The sequence below is a fragment of the Carlito syrichta genome, unplaced genomic scaffold, assembly GCF_000164805.1.
Source record: "Carlito syrichta isolate Samal-C Ts95f unplaced genomic scaffold, Tarsius_syrichta-2.0.1 Scaffold308231, whole genome shotgun sequence".
Classification (NCBI taxonomy): domain Eukaryota; kingdom Metazoa; phylum Chordata; class Mammalia; order Primates; family Tarsiidae; genus Carlito; species Carlito syrichta.
The window spans coordinates 377529-404781 of NW_007252327.1; the positions used below are offsets into that span (position 1 = coordinate 377529).

At 38.0% G+C, this 27253-nt stretch overlaps 1 protein-coding gene across 2 annotated transcripts in view; it reads right to left on the bottom strand.

Moving 5' to 3' along the window:
* Positions 1-27253, bottom strand: part of MPP7 (membrane palmitoylated protein 7) — a 187330-nt gene that overhangs the window by 81652 nt on the left and 78425 nt on the right. For both annotated transcript variants that reach the window (XM_008065326.1, XM_008065327.1), the window contains exons 3-4: positions 10497-10574; positions 8067-8147 (exon numbers count right to left, since the gene is read on the bottom strand). In XM_008065326.1, the coding sequence (XP_008063517.1) occupies positions 8067-8147; positions 10497-10574 (159 nt within the window). The remainder of the gene's footprint in view (positions 1-8066; positions 8148-10496; positions 10575-27253) is intronic.

A 27253-nucleotide genomic window follows, 5' to 3' on the forward strand; every position in this document is an offset into this window, starting at 1 on the left:
GTTTTTTCTAGGTCTGACAAGAATGTTGTTGGTAATTAAAGGGAATTGCATTGAATTTGTAGATTGCCTTAGGTAAGATGGACATCTTCACAATGTTGATTCTTCCAATCCATGAGCATGGGATATTTTTCCACTTGTTCGTGTCAGCTTTGATTTCTTTGAGCAGTGTTTTGTAATTTTCAATGTAAAGGTCTTTCACATCTCTGGTTAGGAAGATGCCAAGGTATTTCAATTTTTTTGTGGCTATTGTGAATGGAATTGTGTTTTTTATTTGGGTTTCTGTTTGTTTATTATTAGTGTAGAGAAATGTGATTGGCTTTTGAACATTTCTTTTGTATCCTGAGACTTTGCTGAAGATCTTTATCAATGTAAGGAGGCTTTTGACAGATTCTCTTGGGTTTTCAAGGTACACAATCATATCATCTGCATAGAGAGATAACTTGACTTCCTCTTTTCCTATTTGAATACCTCTGATTGCCTCCTTTTCTCTGATTAATCTAGCCAGGACTTCCAATACTATGTTGAACAGGAGGGGTGAGAGTGGGCATCCTTGTCTTGTTCCAGTTTTCAGGGGAATTGATTCCAATTGTTGTCCATTTAGGAGTATGCTGGCTGTGGGTTTCTCGTAGATGGCTTTTACTATTTTGAGGTACACTCCCCGTATGCCTAGATGTTCAAGGGTTTTTATCAAGAAGGGGTGCTGGATTTTATCAAAAGCTTTTTCTGCATCTAATGATATGATCATGTGGTTTTTGTTTTGACATCTGTTGATGTATTTAATTACATTTATGGTTTTACGAATGTTGAACCAGCCTTGCATGCCAGGAATGAAGCCTACTTGGTCATGGTGGATGATTTTTGAGATGTATTGCTGAATCCGGTTTGCTAGGATCTTGTTGAGAATTTTAGCATCTATGTTCATCAAAGATATTGGCCTGTAGTTCTCTTTCTGTGTTGGATCCTTACCTGGCATGGGTATCAATGTGATGTTGGCTTCATAAAATGATTTGGGGAGAGTTCCATCTTTTTCAATCGCCTGGAATACCTTCAGTAGGATTGGTATCAGCTCCTCCTTGAATGTCTTGTAGAATTCTGCTGGAAAGCCATCTGAACCAGGGCTTTTTTTTTGTAGGAAGTTTTCTTATTACGTAGTCGATTTCCTTGATTGTTATTGGTCTATTTAGGGTCCCAATTTCTACTTGGGTTAACCTAGGCAGGTTGTGTGATGTCAGAAAGTCCTCCATTTCCTTAAGGTTTTCTAATTTGTTTCCATACAAGTGTACGTAGTAGTCTCTAATGATCTTTTGTATTTCTTCAGGGTCAGATGTGACTTCTTTTTTTGTGTTTCTGATTGTGCTTATTTGGTTTTTTTCTTGTTTTTTCTTGGTCAGTCTAGCTAGGGGACCATCGATCTTGATTAACCTTTCGAAGAACCAGCTTTTTGTTTCATTGATTTTTTGTATTATCTTTTTGTCTTCTATGTCCTGGATTCAGACTTTTATTTTGGTGATCTGGATTCTTCTGCTGAAATTAGGGTTTTTGTGGTCTTGCTTTTCCAACTTTTTTAGATGGCTTGTTAGGTTGTGAATTTCTGTTACTTCCATTTTCTTCATGTGTGGTTGTAGGGATATAAATTCCCCTCTTACTACAGCTTTCAAGGCATCCCAGAGATTCTGGTAAGATATTTCTTCATTTTCATTTGTTTCCAGATATCTTTTGATCCCTTTTTTGATTTCGTCGTTGACCCAAGAGTTGTTTAGCATCATGCTGTTTAGTATCCATGTCTTTGTGGGTTTTCGGGGGACTTTGTTGGTATCAATGTTTATTTTTATTCCACTGTGGTCCAAGATGGTGCTTGGTAGAATTTCGGTCCTTTTAAATATGCTTATGCTTGATTTATGGCCGAGTATGTGGTCTCTTAGAATATATTCCATGTGGTGATGGGCAGAATGTGTATTCTGTAGTCTTTGGATGGAGTGTTCTGTAGGTATCAATTAAGTCCATTTGGTTCAAAGTCTCATTGAGGTTCTGGATCTCCTTGCTGATTTTCTGTCCTGATGATCTGTCTAGGGTTGTGAGTGGGGTATTAAAGTCCCCAGTTATGACAGTGTAGAGTCAATATCTTTCTTTAGTTTTCCAAGAAGTTGCTTTATGAAAGTTGGCGCACCTGTGTTGGGTGCATATATGTTTAGGATAGATATTTCTTGTTGATGGATTGAGCCTTTTATCATTATGTAGTGGCCTTCTCTATCTTTTTTGATTTTTAATAGCTTGAAGGGTATATTGTCTGAAATTAAGATCGCTACTCCTCCTTTCTTTTGTATTCCGTTCGCCTGAAAGTTTGTTTCCCATCCTCTTACTTTGAGTCTGTGGGTGTCCTTTCTAGTGAGGCGAGTCTCTTGAAGGCAATAGATTGTTGCCTGATGATATTTTATCCATTTTGCCATTCTATGTCTTTTCAGTGGTGCATTTAGTCCATTCACATTTAGGCTAATAATTGAAATGCAAGAGTTGATCCCTGTCATAAGGTTCTTATAGAGTTGTTCCTGTTTGTTTGTTGTCTTTCTTTGGGTTCTGGAGTTGGCTCATGTGTGTTTTTAACCTTTTGCCTGTACTCTTGTGAAGAATGCTGTTGTTCTTTTTTCTTTTTCTTCTGTGTTCAGTAATCTCTTAAGTGTTTCTTGTAGAGGTGATCTGGTGGCAGTGTAGGTTCTTAGGAATTACATATCTGGAAAAGATTTCAATTCTCCCTCACTAATGAAGCTTAGTTTAGCTGGGTAGGTTATTCTTGGTTGAAATTGTTTATCTTTTAGAACTTTGAAGATAGGGCTCCAGGCTTTCCTGGCCTGAAGGGTTTCTGTGGATAAATCTGCTGCTATTCTAATGGTTTTCCCTGGTAGGTAGTCTGGCCTTTTTGTCTTGCTGCCTTTAGGATTTTTCCTTTTATAGCTACTTTGTTTAGGCGAATTATTATGTGTCTGGGAGATGGTCTTCTCATTTGTTGTCTTGCAGGGGTTCTCTGAATCTCTTGTGTTTGAATTTTTTCATGCTTAATGAGATGAGGGAAGTTTTCTTGAATGATTTCATGAAATGTTTGTTCCAGTGTGGCTTCTGTTTTTCTCTCTGCCTCAGGAAGCCCAATTACTCTTAGGTTTGGTCTCTTGAAGTGATCATTCATCTCTTGCAGGTTTTGTTCTGTCTTTTTGAGTTCTTTTCTATGCTTTTGACAGTTTGGGTTAGTTCTGTGTTTTGGTCTTCGAGCTCTGAGATTCTTTCTTCTGCTTGGTTGATTCTGCTTTCCATGCTTATTTGTGTGTTGTTCATTTCCATCACAGTATTCTTTACTGCTGTCATTTCTGACATCAGCTCCTTTCTATTTTCCTCTTGTCTCTCCACAATTTTTTTAATTCTCTCCATTAATGTCTTGATGTCTGGGTTTGTTGCACGTAACAGTCATTCTCGGGGCTCTTCATTGTTTGTGTTCCAGAATCTGTTTTCTCAGTGTCTGATTTCCCAGGGGTCTGTGTAAGACCTATATTCTTCTTTTGATTTTTCTTCATTTGTGTGGTTATTCCCCCTCCCTACTTTTTCCTTCCCTCCACGTCACCGTCATCTTTAATTCTGTTATTCAGGGGTAAAGGTATTGAGTTTACTTCTGTTTGTTCAATCTCCTATTCTTTATGTATGTCCTCTTACTTTGTTCAATTCTGGAGTTTACTGTAGGTTGGAGGTGGTCCTTTTTGCAGTTTTGAGATTTACTTAAGGGGAGAGCTGTGATTCAAAATCTGCCTGCAAGTCCTGGTATTCACTGACAGGTGTGTGGATAATGTGGAACCCACTTTCCACTGCCCTGGAATCTGTCCGTGCAGTGGGGCTGTAGGTTTACTCCCTGAAATAAAATGTGGTTAGCAGAGGGGAGAGAATGGAGCAGATAGTGGGTTGAAGAGGGGAGTGGAGAGATAGAGGAGTAAGGGGGGAAACAAATGAGTGTGCCAACAAATAGAGAGAGAGGCCTATAGTGAAACTGATAAAAACAATAGACCACAGCTACAGACGAACCAACTCTCATACAAAAAATAAAAAATAAAAATAAAACATATAGTGATGCTAACATACAAGCTAACCAACCACCTTGTTAGTGTGCTGTTCCTCTACACAAAGATATAGTTTACAGAGGGAAGAAAAGAGAAGAAAAGGAAAACAAAAAAAGAAAAAAGGGAACAATACAGTAGGAATAGAATTAAGTCATTAAACTAATAGAATCAATGAAGCACACTCTGAGACATTTCGTTTAAGTCCAATGTCCTTTCAGGTCTGATTTTTAGTTTTCTTTTCAAGCTGGTAAATTAGTTTGCAGTTAGGGTCTGTTGCCCCTGATCTGCTGTGAAGGGCAGTTCCGATTACCCTCTGTTCAGCACTCTGGTCTATGTCTTTATCAAGCTTGTTTCTCCCGATTCGGTGTTGTTACCTTGAATCGCCAGCAGGTGGTGCTATCTCAGCTGCTCGCCCCAGAGGGGGTGGGGCCAGACAGGAACAAGATGGCTGCCTGCCTCAGGCCAGGCAACAGGAGCCTTACGGCGGGCGGGCAGGACAGTCTCCGTCGCAGAAGAGGTGGCAGCGATCCAGCAGATCTTCCCTGAAGGGGTTTGATGTGGATCGCCTCGGGCCTGGGTGGTGTGATGTGCTACGGCCATCACAGAGGCTGCGGCAGTGGCAGTGGCGGCAGCGGTGGTGGGGGAGGGGCTGCGGCGTTGGCGGCAGTGGTGGCACCGTTTGCGCCGCAGTGACTGTCCAGTCCATTGCGATGTCCCAGCGGTGGCAATGGCCAAGCTCTGTATGAAGAGCAGGCTGCGATGTTGGGGTCCATAGCCCCCTGGGGCGAGAGTCAGAGACCCACTGCAGATCTCCTTTGCAGAGGGCTTCAGAGACGGGGTTGCTCCATCGCCATCTTGCCGCTTCTCCTCATGGTTCAATTTTTTTTACATCTAAATCTTTAATGTATTTAGAATTCATTCAAATAAGAATTTTTCTTATTTTTCCCCAAGTAACCAGTTAATCCCAATACCATGTGTCAAAGTTATCCCTCAAAATGCCCGTTCTCCAGACTTCCTTCCACCCATCTCCTACCTTCCTTCATTAGGGTCACAACCATGCTCCACCTCAGATATTTCCATTGGCTCCCAACTGACCTTTCTCCAGTCAGTATTTCATTCCTCCCACCAATACCATCCTCTACCTCAAAAACCTGCCTTCCAGATAACATATTGAGTGATTGTATCACCCCCTCTTCAAATCATTTCAATGGCTCTCCAGTCTGAATGAAATCCAAAGGTTTTCATAAACTCACAATTAGGGTGGTCATATATGTTACCATCTCAATAGGGAGAAAACTGAAAGTGAAAGAAAGGATATTAATAATAATGCTGGGACTCAGACATAAACCGACTCTCCTAAACAAACTCTGCTCAAAAGGTTCTAACTGTCCAGCTCCAAATTCCTGTCTCTTCTTCTCTCACAACTACTGCTCAGCCATACTAAGCTTATTTTGGATCTTCTCATTCTCAAACGTAAGTGTTTTCTTTATGGGACTTCACATACCATCCCCTTTAACAAAAACATTTATTTTTCATTTCCTACTCAAGATCCATCTCCCACTCTTCTGACTACTCTGTGACCTCAAATTCAACCTTCAGGTCTCAACTGATATGCCACTTCCTCTGTAAAGTTTTCTTCAACACACCCTTCCAAATTTGGATTTAGCACCATTCGTATGTGTTCCACATTATTTCCATGTGTTCCCTTTTTTAATACACCATTTATCATATCACCTTCACTAATCTCCATATATCTTCTATAATATGTATCCAAAAGGGCCTGGCATACACTAGGCATTGAATAAATATCTAAGAATGAATGAATGAATGAAGATTTGTCTCTAGTGACACTTACAAATTACCAAAGAAAGTTATAAAACTTTTCAAAAACTAGTTGGTAGTTCTGGAATATGTGTATTATCTTCCCATAGTGGGGCATATTTGGTTGTAAAGAAAGCTATATTACTTTGGAGATAAATCTCTGGTTTCTTCTAGTACTAGGTAAATATTTAAAATGAAATAGCAATATTTAAAAAGTAATTTCCCTAATCCACTAAAAATTAAAAACAATATTCAAATTAACACACCAGAATGACATTTTTCACATTTTAACTGTTGGTTCAACCAACCTCATATTCATATTCCACTGTACCTTGCTTCTGTTTAAAGGGGAGAAAAAAAGCAAATAGTTTATTCCCAGGACAAAAAGGATTAACTGACTATATTCCAAACTAGTCTAGACTTTATTTGTTGCCTGAACTTCCTAAAGTAATTATCTATAGAAGTGAGGTTCAAAGCGATAGTAGTTAATATAAATGACTTAAAAGAAAGCAATGTTAACTGTTAGGTCAAACAGGGAAGAAAGATATTTTCATCCCTAACTACAAATTGCCATTACCAGTCACAACATCATGTCCCTGGAATCTTATATATTTTCTATATGTGCTTATCTTTCATGCTGATTCCTTACCCACTCTTTAGGCACATGGCTTAATATACACAAAAAATAAACAAAATTATCCATTTAAAATGTTTTCCACACAAAACTTAACAATCCAATTATAAAATTTTATCAAATGAACCTTTATAATGTCATGTTTTCATTATCAGCTATACCATTTTAAACTCTCTTGAATAGATACCAAAATAAACTTTGTCTGAAACATTTTTCTTTAATTTCTAATATTCTCAAACCAAAATAATCATCTCAAAAAAAAGTTTAATGAGCTTCTCACTCTGCCCCTGGTTGACTGCAACTTTTCCTGTGTAGTCTAAGACCAAATGAAGAAATCTTCAAAGTACTCTCTGTCAAGAACCTCCTTTTCTTAACTTTTGCACACACTTTGTCCATAACATCAAGCAACTTTTCTGCTTTAATCTTATCCTTGTTCTTTTAGAACCAAAATTTAATTAACCTACTGAACCACTAACAAATCAATTACTCTCATATTACTAATCATATTACTAATCTCATATTTCTAACCATTTATCCTTTACACCAATATATCCAGGAACTTATATTTACTTACAGAGATTAGAAATTATAGTCTGTGCATACTTTATTTCATCTTTTATTTAATACTAACTTTCTTTTTTCAATATAAACTTCAAACCACAGTTTCAAAGATCTTTCTCAAACAAGGTAAACACTAGTTGCTGTATCTAGGCAGAAGTTTTCATTCAACACTCTATATATGCATACCAGTAATCAAAGAGAACCGATCACTTTAATTACATAATTATGTAATCCATATGTAATTTTTACTCACAGAACAGTATTTTACACACAATTGCAATAGTATAAAGTCCAAAATGTATACAGTACAGGGTTTAGTACATCAATGGCCTTAGAATAACAGCAAGAAAATTTTAAATGCCTTCTGTAGGCTAATCACATTTGGATGAAAAATAAATGATAAACTCAGGAGAAAATGAAAAAGGGAGAACTGAAGTCTGTCTACCAATATTTTACTGGTATTTTATACTGAAAAACTGCTCTGCTCTGTAAAATGTATAATACTTGAAATATCATTTGGTGGAGGAAAAGGAAATGGAGAGGAGAAAGGGACAAGAGAAAGAAGAATGCTGAAATGATCCTACAGAAAAATAGGTATATTTGTCATATATACTGGAATATAATTAACTGGCCAAGTAAAATGAACCTAAACAAAATCACTTAGGTTCTGTATGGCATATTCTTCACTTCATTTAAAAGGAAAATGAACTTGAAGCCACATTTTATTTGCCAACTTAAATTCTAAGGTTCCCAGTTAAAGTATTTTGTTGTTTGTCACCACATTCTAATCAAAAGCTTAATAATTTCTTATTAGTAGAATTTAGGATATTAAAATACAGTATATTATCTGAAAACACATTTACTTGAAAATTGATGTTTGAAACAAAATACATCAGAAGGCTCAGAAACTGACCCTGTTTGAAGGTATTTATTATTAACATGTAACATGTCCTCACCTTCACATTGGGTTTTGACAGCAGTTTCAACAGCTCTCTGATCTCGCTGCTTAATGGTTTGTTCTGAAGCTCTTCAGCCAGCTGCAAGGGAGATCATATTGACATAAAGAACATTTAGTAAGAGCATTGCAAGGTTCCATGTGTAACAACTGAGAATCTCTGTCTTGCTCAGGGCTATTACTTCCCTGTGTTTAAGGAGAGGTCAGCATAAAAGAAAACAGACCATCAATCACTGGTCGTCTTTCTGGGCCCAAAGTAGCCCAGACCCAAGCCCCGGCTCTCGGCTGAGTATGAATCAAGTAATCCTATCAGTCAAATCACCTTCTGATTTACTGCAATGAGGGCAAATCCCAACACTTCATCCATGTGAATGGTCTTTTGCATGTAGACAAAGGACCACTTGTAAAACGAACTGGATCAAGCTTTGACACTGTACCCCAACTCTGAAAAAAAAAGAGCTTCTGAATGAGGTGGTGAAATCCACAGGGTTTCCAAAGACCCATGGGGTTTCCAAAAACCCACAGTAGCTGTGCTGTTTACAGATGGAGTAAAAGAACTAGAATTCCCCTAATAGAGCAAATGGTCTGAAACTTTTATTATGTTTACCTATACCGACTAAGAAGTCTGTTCAATGTAAACCAAGTTAATCATAAAATGATCTATAATAGGTTGACAATTGTGGTACCAACAATGCTGACTGCAGGCTACTGAAATGATCAAAAATTCCCATTTGTTCTATCAAAAGAAAATGTTGGAACTTTGAGACATTCTTGAGACATAAAGAGATATTCCTATCAAAATTTTGATTCAATTTCAGGTTATCAGAAGGCTCACATAATTTTCATACAAAGAAAAGCAAGACTCATATAGGAAAAAAGATTAGAATTATGAAATATGTAACATATAATTTAAAATATATAAATGTATATTTATTTAAAACCCCTTCTGAAAACACTGCATGAAATGTCCATTTGTCTCTATTGTTTCTACCAAGGTAAAAATAATTGTTCTTGTTTTTAGGAAAGGAGTTTTCTCTTAAAAAAAAAAAAAGGCATAATGTAAATTACACACAAAAAAAAAAAATCAAAGAAAACTAACACATTCACTAGTGACATTTCAAAAATTGCTTTTACTTTTTCAAGGCAACATTTCTACAAAATTTTTAACTTATTAAAAGACATAAAAGGCACTTGACACTCTTTAGTCACTTAATATATAACAATATATTTAACATGTAAATACACTGCTCTGAAGAATTATAAAATACTATGGTTTATCAGATTTACAGAGTAGTCTCTAATTTTTTATAAAGCAATATTGTTACAATATGATTGGGCCTCATCTATATTAGTTTTCCCAGAAGCCTGAACAGTAAATGTTTTCAAACTGCAACTTACTTGTGGAATTACATCTACATCTTTATTTTATTCACTTGTGTTTCAAAAATTATATAAATATAGAAACACACTTGTAATTTTCATAGATGAAAACAAAAGGGAAAAGTATTTGGAGACTAAACAAACAGCACACAACTTGGTTACTTATTACATATGCTTTATTTTCTAAATTAGAATATAAAGTATATCAAGGAAAATCAATTTCTGTACATGGTCAATTTTCTTTTATTATATTATGGCCCTAATATATTACTATCCTGAATAATAACTTGTTTTATCATAATAAAGAAAAAATGTAAAAGCAACAACTGAAGTACAAGATATCACTAAAACCAGCCTTAACACTAACTGTATTTCTCTCCTAGCTTAGTGTCCTTTATAGTTTATCCAGGTGTGCGCTCAATTCATCCGAGTCCGAAAGTTAACAGTAAGAATCAGCAAGCTAGTTCCCTTACTCCAAGTTTAAAATAAAATTATAGCTACAGGAAATTAACTACTCCGTCAATGCCAACTGCTTCTAAAATTTATTTTTTAGTTATGAAGGTAATTTGGAAAGGTCTAATATTCATAAATCATTACCATACTTTATAATCCATTTTAAAAACAATCCTGTCTTTTTATGTATTTCATATGTCTCATTCCTATACTTGTATCTGTCATTTTTTAGTACTGTCAGCAATATAGTTATCTCATCTGTCTTTATTTCTCCAACGCATTCTTCTTGTCTGTTACTTTCTCAGCACACTAACAGCTGACAGCTCCTCTCTCTTCATAGAGTTTAAAGCCGAAAATTTCTATTACATCATTACCAAAGCAGAACAAGAGGGTAGCATGCAACATTTTTAGAACAGGAAAGTGAATGAAAATCAACATAATATCAGCATAAGCTCAGTGATGACAGGACTTTTGGAAACATTTGCAACTTCTGGTTTTCACTCGTAGGATCACACACATCTGTCTGCACCAGGATGAGTGCTGCCTGGGCCAGGTCTGTGGCAGACACGTCCCAGCCAGCTCAGAAGGGCATACTTACATCATCAGCCAAGGCTACTGCGCCATGCAGGATGGGCACCGGGCCCTGCTTCTCATAGTAGTGTAGCTTCTCATGGATCTGGAAGAAAATCAAATGAATACAAACTCACTGGCTAGCAATCTTAGACAGTTAAATATTTTTATAATTGAAAAGAGAATCTGGTTGCCTGAACATTCTGAAGTTATATGTTTATAAAAACCCATAGTGGACACACGTGTGCCTAATTCATCTGTTACTATGGTCCAGGGTTTATAATATGGAGTCAAATGAAAACAAAAACCTTCATCAAATAGAACCCATATTAAAAATCAAACCATTGTTTCTTCCCACAGAACAAACAATGTTCTGTGTTAGTATTCTAAAATCTATAATCTCTAAAACCTAATGTTTCAATACTTCAAATATCAGCTGTAGTTTATATTTCTGCTAAAAACATAAATTACGATTAGAGCAAAGCAATAAACCGGCAACCACCCTCTGACAGGATGGCATGTAATAGCTGTTGAGAGTGAAGAAGCTGGCACTGCATGTACCTAGGCACTCAATCCAAGAAGACCTTACCAAGCACACTGCTCCTTCCATGGTTCGTTTATTTTTTCAAATTGCCAACTTCTCCCACAAAAATCAAAGTTCCAAGAAACAAAGGGATGTTTCATAACTAAAGACATTTCCTATAGTTTATTTAGCTCAAAGAAGATCATTTTTCATATTTCAAAACAATTATATTAATAAATCAAAATTTGGTCCTTCATTTCCCATCATCATGTCTCAAGAAACACAAAGGCAAGAATCTACTTTACTGCCACGTAAGGCAAACCAAGTTCACTAAAAAACAGTATTATGAAGTTAAGAAACAAATGATACTTTGACAAATGCATAGCTCTCAGAACCTAAGTTCAATTGATTCAGCTCTTATGTAGGTGTTCTTTTAACATTTTATACTTAAAAACTCACATTAGCCTCTTCTTATTTATAGTAAGAAAAATTGTCCCCACTATATATGAAAAACAGTTGCACCTCACAATTTCCTGTTTCTAATAGGTATCAAGTAATACACTCTTTAATTATACTCAAAGCTAACTAAACTCACTTGTAAAAGTCTGGAAGACAGATTTTATTTTGATTAGCCAGATGCTATTGCTAAGACAGGATTATATTACCTTTTTGGTAACATGGTGTAAAATGTAAAGCATCAAAGAAAGAATTGTGATACTTATGATATTACCAGAATGATCAGGGCAACATTTTTACTTAATATCTTGGAACCTTTAAATATTTCTTACACCAGGGTAATAAACGAATTTTAAAGACTACAAGCTATAACAAGAGTAAGACTTGGTTTGAGAAACTATAAAAGTATACTTTAAAACAAAGAGCAACCATACTTAGCGCTAATTCATTTTATTGAAATAATTTTCAAGAATTAGCTCACTTCAACATATACTACCATAGAATGCTGAACTCACCCTATCATAAAACTCATCTAACTTCATTGCAATCACTTGTCCGAATGCCTGCTTCCCTGCTATAATAAATATGGAGGCTCCTACTTATCAAGCACTGACCATGTGCCTGTCTTACCTACCTAATTGGTATCAGTAATGCTAGTAACATAGTATTTAGCAAGTTTAATATTTTAATTATTTAACCCTCTCAAGAACATGATGAGGTAGGCAGCATGATCATCTCATTTTACAGATAAACAGTCACATAAGAGTTGAACACCTCGCCACATTCCTATAGAGCGTGAAGGGGCAGAGCTGCAATTTCAAGTTCAAGTCATCTGGCTTGGTGTTGAGAGTTCCTCACCACTCACTTTTCTTCTCAGCTAACATCTCATCTGCATTCTTCACCAACTTCCTTGGCTGCTGAATGAAAATGACCTGTTGGTAAGACACCTAAAAGATCATGGATAGATACATTATAAAACTTAGTGACTGTGTTCAAGGACTATCGAAGCGTTGGTGGCTCCTCTCCATCTCTTCCCCTTATCTTTTCTTTCTGATGGCCCCTATTGTTCCCATGTTAATTTGTATTAGTTCTATAATTATTTCCTAAAATTACAATCCTAATAAAGACGTTATTTCTCCTCTTAATGTGCTCCTTCTGAGTGTCTTTTATAAACAGTTTCTCTTCTGTCATCTTCTCCAGATTCTCACCCAACTGATGGAACAAACTATCCCCAGTCTACCCATACAGAGACTTTTTACTATATCCAGGATTTTAAAATGTTCTCCTAGAATTTCAAAATGCAAGCAACCCTATGTTGATAGGTGTTTTGTTTCACTGCATCATTTAAAAAATTAAATTGGTAGGAAAGTTAAAAATGATGCTAATTTTGAGCTTTTCACTGTTTCCAAAAATAATGACAGAAATTTGTTGTATTTATGATACCCAGAGAAGAAGAAAAAAAAACAAATGATGTAAAAATTCTAATCTAATAAGCAGATAATACATATAGACTTCACCCCAAGGCTATTCAATTGAACTGTCTGTGGTGTTAAAAATATTCTATAGCTGCTTATCCAACATGGTTAACCTCTAGCCATGTGTGGCTTCTGAGAACTTGAACTGTGGCTAGTGTACTTGAGGAACTGCAATTTTTGTTTTATTTAACTTTAGTTAATTTAAATTTAAATACTCACATGTGGCTAGTACCTTTCATCTTGGAAAACATGACATATATTTTTATTATACACTCTATAATTTCCCTTTATATCCCAGGAAAATTCACTCTGATACACCATGGCAAATTTTCCTGAATGGGAACATTTTGGAATCCAATAGACAAATATATAACCAAAGACATGGCTTTGTCATCAGTGAGGAAACTGACATCATCTAGCCGAGTGTGGTGGCATGCGCCTATGGTTCCAGTTACTTGGACTGCGTCAGCCCAGTGGGTCAAGGCTGCGGTGGCCATGAGCATGCCACTACACTCCAGCCTGGGTAACAGAATGAAACTCTGACTTAAAAAACAAACAAACAAAAAACTGACATCTAATAACTGGCTTGACTATATCAAGTATAGCCAACCTATGAAATCTCATTTTATTTTATTTTATTTTCCTTAGAGACAGGTCTCACTATGACAACCAGGTTGGAGTACAGTGACATGATCACAGTTCACTGCAACCTCAAACTCCTGGGCCCAAGTGATCCACTTGCCTCAGTAGCTGGGGCTACAGGCATGCTTTACCACATGTGCCCAATTTTTTTTGTAGAGAAGGAGTCTTGCTAAGTTGCCCAGGATGGTCTCAAACTTTTGGCTCAAATGATCCCTCTGCCTCAACCTCCTGAGTAACTGGGACTACAGGTACATGCCACCACTTCTGGTTAAATTTTAATTTTTTTTTGGAAAGACAGAGGTCTTACTATGTTGATCCCCCTGCCTCAGCCTCTCAAACTGTTGGGATTACTGTTGTGCCCAGACAAAATCTCACTTATTTTAATGAAACATTTTCCTTTGTAGATTCAACCATGTAATAAAGGTATACTTTATTTATCTTCCCTGAATAACAAGAAGAGGAGGAAGAAGAAAAAAAGATGAGGAAGAAAATAAGTTAGGGATAAAGAATTCTAGAGAGAAGGGTAGACACTGGTTAAGTTAATTTCATATGACAGAAAGATATATAGTTTTTCAAAAGTAAAATCCTAAAAGCAATGATAGGCTAAAATATTTTCAGTGCGCTATTAACAAAAAAAGGACATTTCAAAATCTGTAACATTATGCTCTATTAAACAGTGTGTGTGTGTGTGTGTGTGTGTGTGTGTGTGTGTGTGTGTGTGTGTATGTATATATATCCACAATGATTTATTTTGCATAATTATATTTGTAATCAGGAAAAGACAAAGTAAAAATATTTTCTATATGAGGGAGGACCCAAAAAACCCCAGAATCATCTTTTGGAGGGCAGGTTCCTTGTAGTACACTCAGAATTTGTTCCTCCAGATCAAACGGCTAACCAAAGATTTTATCTGGAAGTTTTGTAAGGGTGCATAATGATTTGTGGAAGAAACATTCCAAGTGGCAAACAGGTAACTGGTTCTTCCACCATAACAACCCACACTGTGCTGAGGGTTCAGCAGCTTTTGATCCAAAACATCATGACCCCCATGCCCCACCCTCCCTATTCACCCAATCTCACCCTGAGCAAGTTTTTTTGTTTCCCTGGATGAAAAATGTCCTCAAAGGAAAACGTTTTGTCAATGGGGAAGAGGTGAAACAAAAAACAGCAGAAGCACTAAAAGACATAAAAAATGACAAGTTCAAAAATCGTTCTGAGCAGTGGAAAAAGCATCGTGATAGGCGCACCACATCAAACAGAGAGAACTTTGAAGGTGATTGAAACTTAAGCATGTAAGAATAAATATACCATTTTTTACATATGAATTCTGGGTTTTGGGGGTCCCTCCTTGTACAGAACCAGTTCTTATAAAGCTATATTAACCTTCATTTACATATCTCCTGAAACTAAATGTTTCATTTTAGCAAGGAAATCTGGTGCCAATAATCTAGTCTTACTTACACACCACAGAGCTTTTTTTTTTTTTTTAAAGCCTCAATAATGAAACTATAAATAAAGTAGTCCCAATGTAAACATTTGTTTTAAACATCTCAATGATGTATGGAGATATTTAAACTGAAAAACTCCACCATGGTTATCTGAATTATATAAAATAAACAAAGCTGTAATCCTTTTCCTGGCTTCTGAGTATGAAAAGGTATTAAAAATAATTGCTCAGTAGTTTGAATCTCTAGTATGTTGGTTAATAGTACCCAATCTAGAATTAGCATGGCACATGCCTATTTACCTCCTTTATTTAAAACATGGGGGATGGTGAGATATGGAGTATTAAAAAAGAAAATCCTGCCGGGCTCGGTGGCTCAGCCTGTAATCCTGCGCCTTTGGGAGGCTGAGGTGAGTGGATTGCCTGAACCCGCAGGTTCAAGACCCGCCTGGGCAGGCAACACCTCCTCATCTCTACAATAAATCAAAAAATCAGCCGGGCGTGGTAGTGCATGCCTGTAATTCCGGCTACTTGGAAGGCTGAGGCGGAAGGATCACCGGAGCCTAGTGGGTCGAAGCTGCGGTGGCCGGAAGCGGCCACTGCACTCCAGTCTGGGCAACAGAGTGAGACTCCAACTCAAAAAAAAAAAAAGAAAGAAAATCCGATCAAAAATATGTTTTATTTGTTTCTGATAGGTGACCTTGAAATATCACCTGCCATTTTGCTGATTCACAGTGCAGTACTCCTAGATTTGGCAGATAAAAATCTCAAATTGCAAGCTTACAGATCAACTAGTCTGTGGCTACAAATTATTAAAATAGATTCTCTTTTGTTCCTATCTAATCCCAGGAAGAGACAGACTAGCTTCTTTGTCATTTCCCTAGAGAGTTAGTAGGAATTTTTCATATTATCCCACTGATTAACAAAGTAGCACTAGAAAAAGTAGATGTTGTATGTATTACAAAGCCTAAAAGCTTGGAGCTGTACCTTTGCTTAACCTACGCAGTCAGAAGAAAATAAACAAGTCTCCCCCCATAGGAAACCACTAGGAGCAACTGGCACTTTGCCTTCAACTCAGGCCAAGGTATTTGCAACAACTCTACACAGATGGAGAATTTTCTAAGGGACATGGCTATAATGTCTTGTAAAATATAAGCACCAAAACCAGATTTTAGGCTTAAATTAATTTATAAAAAAGCAACAAGCCATCAACATTTCATTGTGGTTGAAAATGTAATATTTTTATTTGAAGTCACTTCTCGGAACCTTCTCCACAGATCAGATTCCCCTCGTTCCCAGAACAATATTCTAGAGAAAGTAGCCAGGGCAATAAAGATTTCCTTGGAAAATTTTAGCAATGTGAGGGAAAAAAAAAAGAATATGAATTCTCCAATCCAGAAATAGATAATCTGTCCCATTTTGAAACAACCCAATATTTGCACATTCATCTTTCACTCCCCTCATATTTCAATGATCAGACCTGCCATTTTAAAAATATGTATCACAATAATCACTGAAAAATTGGGAAGTGTTCAACTTTATTTTTTTATTTTTAAATTGTGGGGTATAGTTAAGGGTTAGGTATACAAGTATGTATTGTGTAGGTACCCTTGTTGATGAGGTGTGCCCCCCCAAGACAGATATTGACTACTGTTAATCTTTTTATCAGAGTGGTAGTGGATGTTATTACAAATGATGTCTTGGAGCTCGTACAGGTTTCTACATACAAGTAGCAGTCAATTATGCTGTATACTTGTTTGTGGTTTACCTTTTAACAAACATTAACACTGTAATTACAGCTTTAAAATAAAACATAACAAAAAACAAGTTGTCTTAAGCAGTGACAAATCTAGGGTCTATGGCCAAGAGAATCCAGAGGTGGCACTTAGCTGATTCATGACCTCCTCGAAATTATTTACGTGTATTTTTCTAGGAACATAATCCAAAATGCAGATGGGTGACTCATGCTAAAAGGCTTGAACTTTATCCAGTAAAAATAATAATAATAATAAAAAGCCATTAACGACTAAAAGACTTTTTGTGCTTCACTCCATCTTCATTGTACAAGTGGGGGTGGAGGAGGTGGCAAGTTAGGCTAGAAGGAAACTGTTTAAGAGGATGTTGCTCTGAAGGTAATTCCAAAGGAACCGATCACTGCCCAGTGTAGGTTGCTTTGCAGGTTCCTCAGGCTTCCCTTTCTTTGCAGGACTGATACACACAGGCACTTTCTGTCTTCTTCAGCTGCCATCACTGTGGCCTCTGACCCCATGCCTGTTGTATTCTTCCAGCTGCTGTTTCCCTGCTGCCCCTAAGATAAGCATCTAGGCCCACTGGGTGTTAAGGATCTTACTGTTATCCACATTAGGGAAAGGATAAGGACAAAAACCAAAAAACTCAACATGAGGAATTTATAATATTTTCATAGGTTTAAAAGATGAACTCGCAGCCGGGTTTGGTGGCTCAGTCTGTAATCCCAGTGCTTTGGGAGGCCGAGGTGAGTGGATTGCCTGAGCCCATGGGTTCGAGACTTGCCTGGGCAACTTGGCGAGATCTCATCTCTACAATAAATCAAAAATTAGCCGGGCATGGTAGCACGTGCCTGTAGTTCCAGCTACTTGGAAGGCTGAGGTGGAAAGATCGCCGGAGCCCAGCAGGTAGAGGCTGAGTGACAGAGTGAGACTCCAACACACACACACACACACACACACACACACACATACACAAAAGATGAACTCACTACATAATTTACTGAAAACCTTGAGTCAAAAACACCTGAGTTTAAATCCCAGTTCTGCCCCCTACTTGCTATTAGGCAACTTACTCAACTTTCTAAATGTAGTTTCTCACATTTAGGACAGGATAATAACAGCGCCTACCACATAGGCTTATGTAAGAAATAGTCACCATTAAGAGTTTCATGCTAGCCCTGGAAAATAGAAAATGCCCAATAAATGGTAGTTTACATCCTGATGACCCCTCTACCCTCCATTGGTAGTCCTAGGAAGAGATGTTCATTTCCCTTTGATTACATCACATTGCATATATGTAATAATATACAATCAAAACTTAAAGATAGAAATCAAAGGAAAATTGGTACCACCTATGTTCAAGAAGAGAATACATATTTCTGAGGGACACTCAAGGAAATGCCATTGCCCTTGATATTTCTTCAAACACAAAGTAAGAGGAGAGGAGGACCTAGATGAAGGCAGTGGCAGCAGTGTTAAAAGAAGCTAGATAAACACAGGAAAGGCAGACACTTACTGTGGCCACAGCAAGTATCAAGTGATGGAGATGGTGCAAGACCAAGCTGAGAAAATCACAAGATTTCCAGGAAGAATGAGGCATGTGATGAAAAATCTAGATCTATGTGTTTTAGTAACATGTGCAAAAAGGACCTGTCCTTTAGCAACCATTTCCCTAGTTACTTTATTCACAAAGAAGAAAGTACTATCTTTGATGAGAAGACAGAATGAAAACAAAATATAATGTAACAACTAGATTGAAAGAGTCTTCGAAAAAAGAGTAACCATCAGAATCACCTCAACCATAGAGGCTATCACTGTTGTCATCTATCATCTGTCCATCATCTGGGAATTCAGAGACCCTTTGTGCCCGATCTCAAATTCTATGGAAATGAATGAAGAAATACATAATTTTGAGATAAAATGGGATCTGGTTAGGGGATGTGGACTGCATTCTATGTGACTGCATGGAAAATGAATCTGGTCAGGAATCAGACTTCATCCATGGTAGAAAAATCGAGCACATATAGGTTGGTTGTCACTTCCTTACTGAAGATCTTCTATGGTTGCCACTACACTCAAGATTAAGGGCATGCCTGCCAATGCAACTGGAAATTCATGCTGACTCTGGGGTCCTCCATGACTTAGACCCTGCAGGATTCCATCTCCAGCCACTCTTACACATATTCCAACCACAGGGACCTTAATGTTAAATCCCAACCCCCAAGGGTCGTATGACCTCAAGGCATCCTCTCTGTCCCTGAATCTCAGGAGTGCTCAACTTAGTTTTGGGTATGAGCTCAAATGTCACTTATACAGAGCCTTTCCCAATGGTCTTATCCCATCAAAACCAGTTCTCCTCCATTATCAGTTCTGATAGTTCTCTATTTCTTTTCTCACTACGCTCATTAGACTTTCTATTTATAGATTTATTGCATTTATTTGCTGATGCCCATTCCCACCTCCATTGGTAATGAAATATATAGATTAAGGACAATGTCCCTAGAGTTCACCACCATATCCCTTGCTCATAGTTCAATACCTCACATAAAATAGATGTTCAGAAGTTATAATTATTAGTTATTAATGACAAATGAATATATGAATCATGCAAGCATGCACAGCTGGCAACATCCTAGGATCACAGTGTAAGAGGGTAGTAAATGTAACTACTTTCCTCCTGTCCCAAAACTGATGACTGGTGCCCAAAGTTGAGGAAAAGTGTTAAGTCCCACAATCTAAAGGAAACTTCCCACAGCTGGAAATAGACATCTCTCCAGAGCTTAAGAACTGGCTGAAATGTAACCATCAGCCATCTCCTACCTGCCATTTCCCAGAAAGCATACGTGTTTGTGTATATAAACTTTGTATCTACACACATATATATAAGACTAAAGAAAGAAAATGGGCTTATTTAGATAAGAAAAGAGGAGAATAGGAGATAGGAGGGGGAGTCTACAGCCTAGGGAAGTCTCTAAGAGAAACCTTCACGGAGAACGGGCATGCAGATAAGAATGAGAAGACTAGGAAGACATTCTACAGTTCCTACATTTGGGCAGCAGACTAGCTGATTTGCCTTTTATGCCTCTGTAATCAAGGGGGAAAGCAAAATAAAGAAAGGGAAGTGCGGGCATGCTGCCTAGTCTACAAGTGATGCATGAGCTTCCTCAGAGTCAACAAACCCCACTGGAGGCCACTCCAACCAACAGCACCATAGATGGTTTTGGGTTGTGCCAGCTGTGCCCCCCAGGAGAGGTGTAACATTTCGGCACTTTACCACTAAGAATAAGCCAGCGTTGGCCTGAGAAGAAGCTATAATGTGGCCAGTTAAGTAAGATTGTCTCTTTTGACTTTTTGTCTCCTAGCCCCAACACACTGGAGGAGCTGGATCTTCCTTCAGAAGTATACTAGTCCATCTCCCAGGGAGCTCTGGGAGAAGAAGGATAAAAGAAGAACACATTATGTTCCATCCCCAAGTCGACACCCCTACCCCTAGTTGGCACTGGGGAAGGGAAGAGGTGAGGTTTAAATCAGATATGATCCAAAGGAGTAGTAAAGTGGTCTTTCAATAGCTGAAAATATCTTGGAAGCTATACACTTTGCCATAAATTATATAAAGAGGTAGAAAAGTCAATTTCAATCTAATTTTGTTGCAGTAATTGGAGAAAATTAAAACTGCCTCCTATTTGAACTGAGTTGTTCAATTTATTGGCTATAACAACGTAGACCAATAGTTCTCAAAATTTTTGATTTCAGAATTCCTTTACACTCTTAAAATTCACTGAGTACCCCCACGGAAGTCCACATACTATTATTTTTAATGAATTAATAATTTAGCAAAGGAGAACGCAAAGGGTCTCTGGTTCTCTCCCTGGGGGCTGCAGATCCCAACGTAGGCAGCCTGCTCTTCATACGGAGCTCAGCCGTCTCCACCGCTGGGGCATCACGGTGGTCTGGACAGCCACTGCAGTCCCAGACACAACAGCTGCCGGCGCTGCCGCAGCCTCCGTGGTGGCCATAGCGAATCATGCCACCCGTGCCTGAGGTGATCCACGACTTCAGACCTTGAAGCCCCTGAAGGCAAGGTCTGCGGGGATCACGCCACCTCTGCTACCACCTTGACGTCCTGCCAGCTGTGGGTCTCCTCCCATGTGCCCTGCGGCAGGCTTCCATCTCCAGCCTCTGCTGGGCTCCTGTCCGACTCCATCCCCTCTGGGGCGAGCAGCTGAGATAGCACCACCAGCTGGCGATTCAAGGTAGTACACCTACAGCCCCACTGCACGGACAGATTCCAAGGCAGTGGGAAGTGGGTCTCATATTTACACCTGTCGGCGGATACCAGGACCTGCAGATAGATTTTGAATCACAGTTCCACCCTTAAGTAAATCTCAAAACTGCAAATAAACCAGCCCAACCTACAGTGCAACTCCAGAATTGAACAAAGTAAGAGGATATACATAAGAAGAATAGGAGATTGAACAAACAGAAGTAAAAGCAATCTTTCAGAAAATGGAGGACTTTCTGTCATCACACAACCTGCCTAGGTTGAAACAAGAAGAAATTGAGACCCTAAATAGAACAATAACAATCAAGGAAATTGACTATGTAATAAGAAAACTACCTACAAAAAAAAGCCCTGGACCAGATGGCTTTCCAGCAGAAGTCTACAAGACATTTAAGGAGGAGCTGATACCAATCCTACTGAAGGTATTCCAGGTGATTCAGAAAGATGGAACTCTCCCCAAAACATTTTACGAAACTAACATCACATTGATACCCAAGCTAGGTAAAGACCCAACAAAGAAAGAGAACTACAGGCCAATATCTTTGATGAACATAAATGCTAAAATTCTCAACAAGATTCTAGTGAAGTAGATTCAACAGCACATCTCAAAAATCATCCATCATAACCAAGTTAGCTTCATTCCTGGGATGCAAGGCTGGTTGAACATTTGTAAAACCACAAATGTAGTAAGTAAATACATCAACAGATGTCAAAACAAAAACCACATGATTATATCATTAGATACAGAAAAAGCTTTTGATAAAATCCAGCACCGCTTCTTGATAAAAATCCTTGAACATCTAGGCATACGGGGAACATACCTCAAAATAGTAAAAGTCATCTACGAGAAACCCACAGCCAGCATACTCCAAAATGGACAAAAACTGGAACCATTTCCCCTGAAAACTGGAACAAGACAAGGATGCCCACTCTCACCCCTCCTGTTCAACATAGTATTGGAAGTCCTGGCTAGAGCAATCAGAGAAGAGAAGGCAATCAGGAGTATCCAAATGGAAAAGAGGAAGTCAAGCTATCTCTCTTTGCAGATGACATGATCGTGTACCTTGAAAACCCAGGAGAATAAGTCAAAAATCTCCTTACACTGATAAAGGGCTTTGGCAAAGTCTCAGGATATAAAATAAATGTGCAAAAGACGATCACATTTCTTTACACCAATAATAAACAAACAGAAACTCAAATAAAAACCACAATTCCATTCACAATAGCCACCAAAAAAAAAAAAAGAAGAAAAGAAATACCTTGGCATCTTCCTAACGAGAAACGTGAAAGATCTTTACAATGAAAACTACAAAACACTGCTCAAAGAAATCAAAGATGACACAAACAAGTGGAAAAATATCCCATGCTCATGGATTGGAAGAATCAACATTGTGAAGACGTCCATCCTACCTAAGGTAATCTACAGATTTAATGCAATACCCATCAAATTACCAGCAACATTCTTCTCAGACCTAGAAATAAACAACACAGGAATTCATATGGAAACACAAATGACCAAGAATAATCAGAACAATCCTCAGCAAAAAAAAAACAAAGCAGGCGGTATCACATCACCAGACTTCAAACTTTACTATAAAGCTACAATCATCAAAACAGCTTGGTATTGGTACAGGAACAGGCATAAAGACCAATGGAATAGAATTGAGATTCCAGAAGCAAAACCTCAATTTCTCAACCAACTCATCTTCAACAAAGCCTCCACCACCTACCACTGGGGAGAGGAGAACCTATTCAGTAAATGGTGCCGGGAAAACTGACTGACCACAGGCAGAAGATTGAAACAGGACGCCTATCTATCCCCATACAAAAACATTAATTCTAAATGGATCAGAGACCTAAATGTAAAACCTCAAACCATAAGGACCTTAGAAAATGAAGGACACACGCTCATGGAAATTGGAACTGGCATCCAATTCCTGAACAAAAGCCGAAACCCACAGGCCATAACAAAAAAGATAGACAAGTGGGACCTCATTAAACTGACAAGCTTCTGCAAAGCCAAAGAAACCATCAAGAGAGCTGGGAGACAGCCTACAGACTGGGAAAAAGTATTTGCCAACTCCAGGTCTGACAAAGGCTTAACATCTTGGATCTACAGGAACTCAAACGTGCTGAAAAGAAAAAAACAAACAACCCCATTATAAAATGGGTAAAAGATATGAACAGACACTTCTCAAAGGAAGACATCTGAGCAGCCAACAGACACATGAAGAAATGTTCAACCTCACTAATCATCAGGGAGATGCAAACCAAAACCACACTGAGATACCACCTACCTCCCGTCAGAATGGCCACTATCAATAACTCAAAAAATAACAGTTGCTGGAGAGGGTGTGGCAAAAAGGGAACACTTCTACACAAGTGGGAGTGCAAACTAGTGCAACCTCTGTGGAAAACAGTATGGCGATTCCTAAAAGCTCTAAATATTGACCTCCCCTATGTCCCTGCAATCCCCCAACTGGGAATATACCCTGAAGAACTCAAATCACTCTATAGAAAAGATACCTGCACACGTATGTTTATTGTAGCATTGTTCACAATAGCAAGAACCTGGAAGCAACCATGCTGCCCATCAAAAGAGGACTGGATTTAAAAAATGTGGTACATATACACGATGGAATACTACACAACCATAAAAAAGAACAAAATCTTGAATTTCACAGCAACCTGGATGGAACTAGAGTCTATAATACTGAGTGACCTCTCACAAAAACAAAGATCTGAGTATCACATGTTCTTACTCATATAGTAGACCTTGAACATCCAGTGTAATACTATAAGAAAATGTCTGACAGTGGTGGTAGGAAACTATGGGAAACTATGGTGGGGGGACGGGAAGGGAGATAGGATTAACGGTAGTAAATATCTGTCTGTGGACGGGGAGACACCTCTTATCAACAAGGGTCCCTGAACGAAGCATATATTTGTATACCTAACCCTTAACTGTACTCCATAATATCATAATAAACAATATTAATAAAAAAAGAAAATAATAATAATAATATGTTAAAATAACATGTCTTATGAAAAATAAATATATCTACTAAAATGAAAATTTTTGAAGAGTGGTATTGCCTTATACATTTGCAAGCATCTTTCATTTCTGGTTTAAAAAAAACAGTGGAATTCTCCTATTTGCTTTTACATTCTATCTGTTGGGATAGGTTCCTGGGATTGGAGTATATGAATAAAATCAGGTCTCCCACAGACTTGTAGTTAGAAGAGACAGGAATATTTTAGTAGCTTTTTTTGGGCTCATTGGAGATATTCATTGATATTACACCAAAACTCTGTTGGCAGTTTCTTAGACGTGAGATGCAGTGTGGACCCTGCAGCCATGGGCTTTCCATATGCCATTCCATCACAATCATTGTCCTGTCTTGCACTCTCCATGCCTCTTACCAGGGCATGATTTTATAACATCATGCATTGGTCATCTGGAAAATACTGCTTCACTCAGTTACGCAGATATGCCATATGTTTACATGTTTCATGGTAAACAACAACAACAAAACACATGTTAACATCACCAACAATCTCATTAAAAAGCCTTCTAGCTAGCAACTTCATGTGACAGATTCAGGTTTTTCAAGATTCTTTTTTTTTTTTTGAGTTGGAGTCTCACTCGGTTGCCCAGACTGGAGTGCAATAGCCGCTCCCGGCCACCGCAGCCTCGACCTGCTGGGCTCTGGCGATCCACCCCCCTCAGCCTTCCGAGTAGCTGGAATTACAGGCGCGCGTGCTACCACGCCTGGCTGATTTTTTGATTTATTGTAGAGATGAGGTCTCGCTGCCCAGGTGGGTCTCGAACCCGCGGGCTCAGGCAATTCACTCACCTCAGCCTCCCAAAGGCGCGGGATTACAGGCTGAGCCACCCAGCCCGGCTCAAGATTCTAATACTTGCTCAAAAGCTGGAATTTTATCATTGGCAACAATATAGTCTGTTGTTTCTTTGAAACAACAGGTAACCCTCAACCATTTGAAAAAAGTCTTTCAACACCATTCAATCTGAATAGACACAGTCTCTAATAGTATCCTACGAAAACAGCAGCTAGTTTAGTTCACAAATCACCCAACCCGACAATGGATTGTCCTTAGGACAACCAGAACTTTGGTTTGCAGCCAAGTGCTTTCTGAGTACTTCCCTTTTTTCTATATATAAAAGACTTGACAGCAAAAAGATATCTACTCAAAGGTTAAAATTTAATGCAATTAATTGCTTTTTACTGTGAGTGCCTGATGGTGAAGAACATAACGACTCACCAACTAGTACTGTTAGGTGCCACGGCCTTGTTTTGTGTGACAGCACTGGCAGTTTTATCCATTAGTGCTTGTACCATCAGTGCAGATGCCAACTCAGTGAAAAAAGCAGTCTCATGAAAACAGAAACTCGTAAATGTCCCCCTCCACACACCCGGGTCCACAGACTACACCTTGAGAACCACTGCTACATATAAAATCTGAATACATGAATATAACAAATAAAAGGAAACTTAACATTTCTTCGTGGCTGCACAACTCATTGTGAATTACAAAACTGTAGTATAGGAATACTAATACTTGCTACCTTGCACATACTTTCTTTAGAATCTGGCAGTTTACCTGAAGCCACTGGTCCAGGCTTGTGATATGTCTTACTCTCAAAACTAGGTGTCACTATTCTATAAAACCGATTTTTAGGTTTGCAAAGTGGTAAAAAGAAGCTTTAAAGGAAGACTAGTATACTTTTATAGAATTCACTTAAAGTATTGTGGTAAATGCTCAGGAAGGGATTGGCAGTAGTGAGACACTGCAGTGATGGGGAGGCCACAATATCAATAAGGGTACCTGATCTCAAATCAGGCAAAGTGGGGACAAAGGGAGGTCCAAACTTCACCTGTATGATGTCCACTTGTATACCTAATCGTGAACTGTACCACACATCTTGAAAATAAAATATAAATAAATAAAATTTAAAATTGTTTTAAAAAGGAATTCACTTAGACACACAGAACAGGTTTTAGCATTTCATGGAACTTAAGTTTGCTCAATCACTTATTCACATTTTCCCCCCAAAGTTCTGCCTTTGATGCTTTTCACCCTGGCTGATCACTGCCACTATTAGTATATTTACGCCTCAGCAATTTACAATAGGGTCCCAGACCAAGAACCTTTGGCATCAGCCCAGGGCTGCTATTATCAGTTTCTTTTGTTTATTGTACCATTTCAAAATTGTCTTTTCTTTCACATATTTATGTTTTTCAACTCTTTATTTTTGCTTTAAAATATACTTTTATATTCTAAAATGCTATTCTATTTTTCTCATTTGTATAATGACACAAAATGTAATTTGCTTGCACTGCTACCATCACAGCTGGGATATTTTAATGCACTCAAATATATATTGTAGCATATCCAAAAAATGGCATTCCCTGCCTTCCAGGTTTTATATAATACACAGCTACTATTCCCCTCTTACTCTTGGCAGAGTTGCTTAAAATGTTTCTCTTCCCTTGAAAAACATTTTCACTGTGAATTCATTTCTTTAATAGAAAATGAAAGCTGCTATTATACATGAAGCTTTGCAGACACAAATAATCAAATATGCCTCTTGGTCAGTAAGAAACAAAAAATTGTAATGATTTTGTATATAGGAAGATGATCCCCAGGTGGACAGAAGAAAGTCAGACCAAAACTATTCATTTTAATCTTATTACAAAACAAGTTTTTCTCTACCACCACAAAACTAAAGGTTCTAAGTTCTAAGTGTAAGTTTAAATACTTGCAATTTATTTCTAATAAAAATGAAATCTCAATTTCCTAAGAAAATTATTTTCCAAGCTTTTCACTCAATAGGAAATTCTAATAGATTCTAAGTTCTTAGAATCACATGAGTATACATTAAAACCTATTTACAAAGGAAATTGTAAACTTTTTTATGTCTTTGTGCTGGATTTAAAACTATCTTATGGCTCATACCAAAAGGTATATGAAATCTGATTATTTTCAAAGGCCAGAAGCTTTATACATTATTATTGATATATAGGTTAGACACCAGAAATCCAAGTCACATTTCATGAAGCAACTGAATTCAACCTTCAGGGTTGAGCCTATCAAAATCTACTATTCTGCCGGGCTTGGTGGCTCAGCCTGTAATCCCACGCCTTTGGGAGGCTGAGGTGAGTGGATTGCCTGAGCCCGCGGGTTTGAGAACC